Source organism: Triticum dicoccoides, chromosome 6A, assembly GCF_002162155.2.
Source record: "Triticum dicoccoides isolate Atlit2015 ecotype Zavitan chromosome 6A, WEW_v2.0, whole genome shotgun sequence".
NCBI classification, from domain to species: Eukaryota; Viridiplantae; Streptophyta; class Magnoliopsida; order Poales; family Poaceae; genus Triticum; species Triticum dicoccoides.
The window spans coordinates 10,802,837-10,805,948 of record NC_041390.1 but is presented as its reverse complement, the minus strand read 5'-3'; the positions used below and the strand labels follow the sequence as shown (position 1 = coordinate 10,805,948).

Below are 3,112 nucleotides of genomic sequence, written 5' to 3'. Positions count from 1 at the left end.
GAAAGAAGTGGTACCAAAGTCTTTATCGGTGTTTGTTGCATGGAAGATTCCAGAGATAACAGATCCATTTTTGACATGCACATCCACATGATGCCCGATAATTTGTGTCATAACATAGACTAGTCGATCCCGTGAAGGGTTTGCATGCCCAAGTTTGCCTCCATTTTCTAAACTCAGAAAGAACCTTATCAGCAGTAGTTCTTTCACAGTAATACCGCATAAAAAGAGATGAGATATTCACCTGCACTGGTAAAACCACCAGATGAAGATCTCATCAGGTGTGATTTACTATCATGCCTTCCACTACCCTCCCTATCAAGCTTCCGGTGGGGGGCTCCGTTGGCGGAAGTCCTAAGAGGTACATGCTGCTGTTGGCGACTCATCATGCCTGTATGCACAACATAAGAAGCTCAGCATTACTGCTACATATAAGCATGATAAGAAACTTGGAACTAAAAGCAGAGGCAAATATAAAACACACAGATGCATAGATCCCAAACACAAATAGTTTTATTATTTACTTATTGTAGATTGACTAGTTGCAGGCCATCATACCTTAACATGCATATAAGCTACCAAAATGATTACCTAGCATTGCAATTACGTCTGGAGATCATTATGCTTACTATACAAGCTTCTGCTATCAAAAGCATCCAAGACAGAGGTTCACATTTCAACAACCAAATTGAGATAATAAAAGCAGATAGAGAGGGCACTAACGAAAAGGGAAACTGTGGTCGACCCATTTGGCAAGGCAAGACCGACCTTACAAGGAGATCTTCACATAAAGCTAAACAATACAATGGTGGCACCATGTGACAGAACAATGCGCAACACGGCTGCAAACAGTAATCGTAAATACTCGTCTCCAATCCTAGATGAAATAGTATTGGCTTCTACTGCTGTTCCACAAAAATATGTGGCAACGATGAACACTCAGACACGACGAGCAAACAAGCAAATCAGGTAGGGAACCGGCCATTCTTATATATAACCTAAAGCATATAGGAGAACCCCAGATTGTTCCTTGTAACGATTTCTGTGATCCTTGCAGACCAAGTAGACGAACGGGGCAGTAGGCAGAGCTGCACGGCAAGCACAAGGCTAGCTACGTGGGGAAGAGCACAGAGCATCCCGTAGGCAGAGGCTACGCAGCGAAACCAGCTGGCGGAAGCCGGGGGCAGACGAAATCCGGCCGGAGCAACGGCCCCCTCCGTGGATCCCGGCGGATCGCGCCCCGGATCCCGCAGATCTAGGCCCGCGGCGGACCTGCGAGCCGGACCGAGCAAGCGCGAGCGCCAGCCAGCAAGCAAGCGCCGCGCGTCCGTCCCGATCCGGCCACACGAGCGCGCGGGCACAGCAGAGAGGGGGGGGGAGGAAGGCGGCGAGCCCTCGCGGGGGAGGGAGGGGGGAGCATACCTGCCGCGGCGGGGCGCTGGGGCTCCGGGGACCTCGGCGCCGGGGGAGCGAGGGGTCCCGATCTGCCGCGGGGCGGGGAGGCGGGCGGCCGGAACCCTAGCTGCGGGCGGCGGCGGCGGCGAGAGGAGGCGTGGGGCGAGCAGGCAGAGAGAGACCGAATGGATCGATGGTCTCCGCGGGTGCGGAGCCGCGGGGGTTTTGGCTGGCGCGGCGTGAGCCGAGCCGACCCGGGAGGGAGTGAGCCGAGCTGGCCTACCCCGGGGCCTACCGCCGCTGGAATCTTCGGCGAACAGTCAGCGACGGTCGACGGGCCGCTAACGCGCCGTTACCGTTACCGTTAGCCTGCCCTGCGCGACGTGCCGCTCGATGTCTGCTACAGCTCGTCTGGCTCCTGTGGGTCGGAATTCGCGGGTTTCATTTCTTATTAATTCCGACCCCGAATTGTTTGGCTGTCACAAATTGGGCCTTGCAGTTCATTTCTCAATTCCAACGAATCTGGACCGAAATCCCGACACTCATTTCACTCCTAAACAACTCGTGATGCCATTAGTTATGTGTGATGAGCGACGTATATATGCTTATTATTGTAATGCGCTTGTTGTATTTGCTTTATAACTACTACTTTTCATTAATCTGGCGTCATTGTAATGTGGTGCGTGTATGTGGAGCAAATGTTAAAACCAGAAATTATGTATCTCATGCAATCGGATGATCTGATCCACGTGCAATGTGCTGCAATAGCATCAATTCGGCATGGATCCCCATCGGGGCTGTTCCCATCTACATCTCCGCAATGAGGTAGATGGCCTAGATCCCATCTACCTCTCCCTCTCGCTTGCTGGATCAAAAAGGAAAGGTCACCGAGTCGTATGTGTGCATATCTCGGAGGTGTTGTTCGTGTGGTGCTGGATTGAATTAGATTGCGAAGAAAGTACGACTACACCAACCACGTTCATTAAAATGTTTTCGCTCTCGGTCTACAAGGGTACGTAGACTCATTTCCACTCATTGCTAGCATCTAATAGAATAGATCTTGGGTGAATTCGCAGGAAATATTTTAGTTTTCCATGTAACGATTCCCATCAACAAACTCGAATCTTTTGTTTGATTGCACAATAGCTTGGAATGTGTGGTCATTTCTTTGTGATTACTTCAAGTTCCCCATCGGGGCTGACTCTGAATCAGTGCTAGATTTTGGGTCTCTAATAAGAAGAATTCTGCTTTAAACACCATTAGTTCAGCTATCCTATGGTGCTTGTGGAGATATAGAAACTCTATGATTTTTTAACAACACTTCTTGGATGTATGTTACTCGGGTGTGGAGGTTGATCCTCAGAATCCTCAAATTTTGGGTGGTCATGTCTCCGGAAAAAGGAGGAATTCTTGAGTGCCCTGACAAACTTCAAATTCCCAATCAAGAAGCGAGGTCCTGGAGACAAAAGCGCAACAAACAACCCGGTGTCGATCCTTTTTGCCTGTTGGTCTCCTCAAACTAACATGGCGTCGACGTTGAAGTTCAAGAAGGCTAGTGAGGTGTAACGCCCTCGATGCGGCTATATCTCCTACGTGTCGAAGCACGGCTTAGAGGCATAACCGCATTGAAAGCAATGTCGCAAGTGAGGTAATCTTCACAACAAGCCATGTAAATAAATAAAGGGGAAAGGTACATAGTTGGCTTACACTCGCCACGTCA

The 3,112-nt window shown here is 49.7% G+C and overlaps 1 protein-coding gene across 1 annotated transcript in view; it reads right to left on the bottom strand.

Moving 5' to 3' along the window:
• LOC119319307 (polyadenylate-binding protein-interacting protein 4-like) overlaps positions 1–1,572 on the bottom strand; it is a 9,470-nt gene extending 7,898 nt beyond the window's left edge. Inside the window, exons 1-3 of the mRNA XM_037593793.1 lie at positions 1,420–1,572; positions 242–388; positions 15–167 (exon numbers count right to left, since the gene is read on the bottom strand). Coding sequence (XP_037449690.1) covers positions 15–167; positions 242–386 — 298 coding nt within the window. The 5' untranslated portion in view covers positions 387–388; positions 1,420–1,572. The remainder of the gene's footprint in view (positions 1–14; positions 168–241; positions 389–1,419) is intronic.
• Between the last annotated feature and the right edge of the window lie 1,540 nt (positions 1,573–3,112).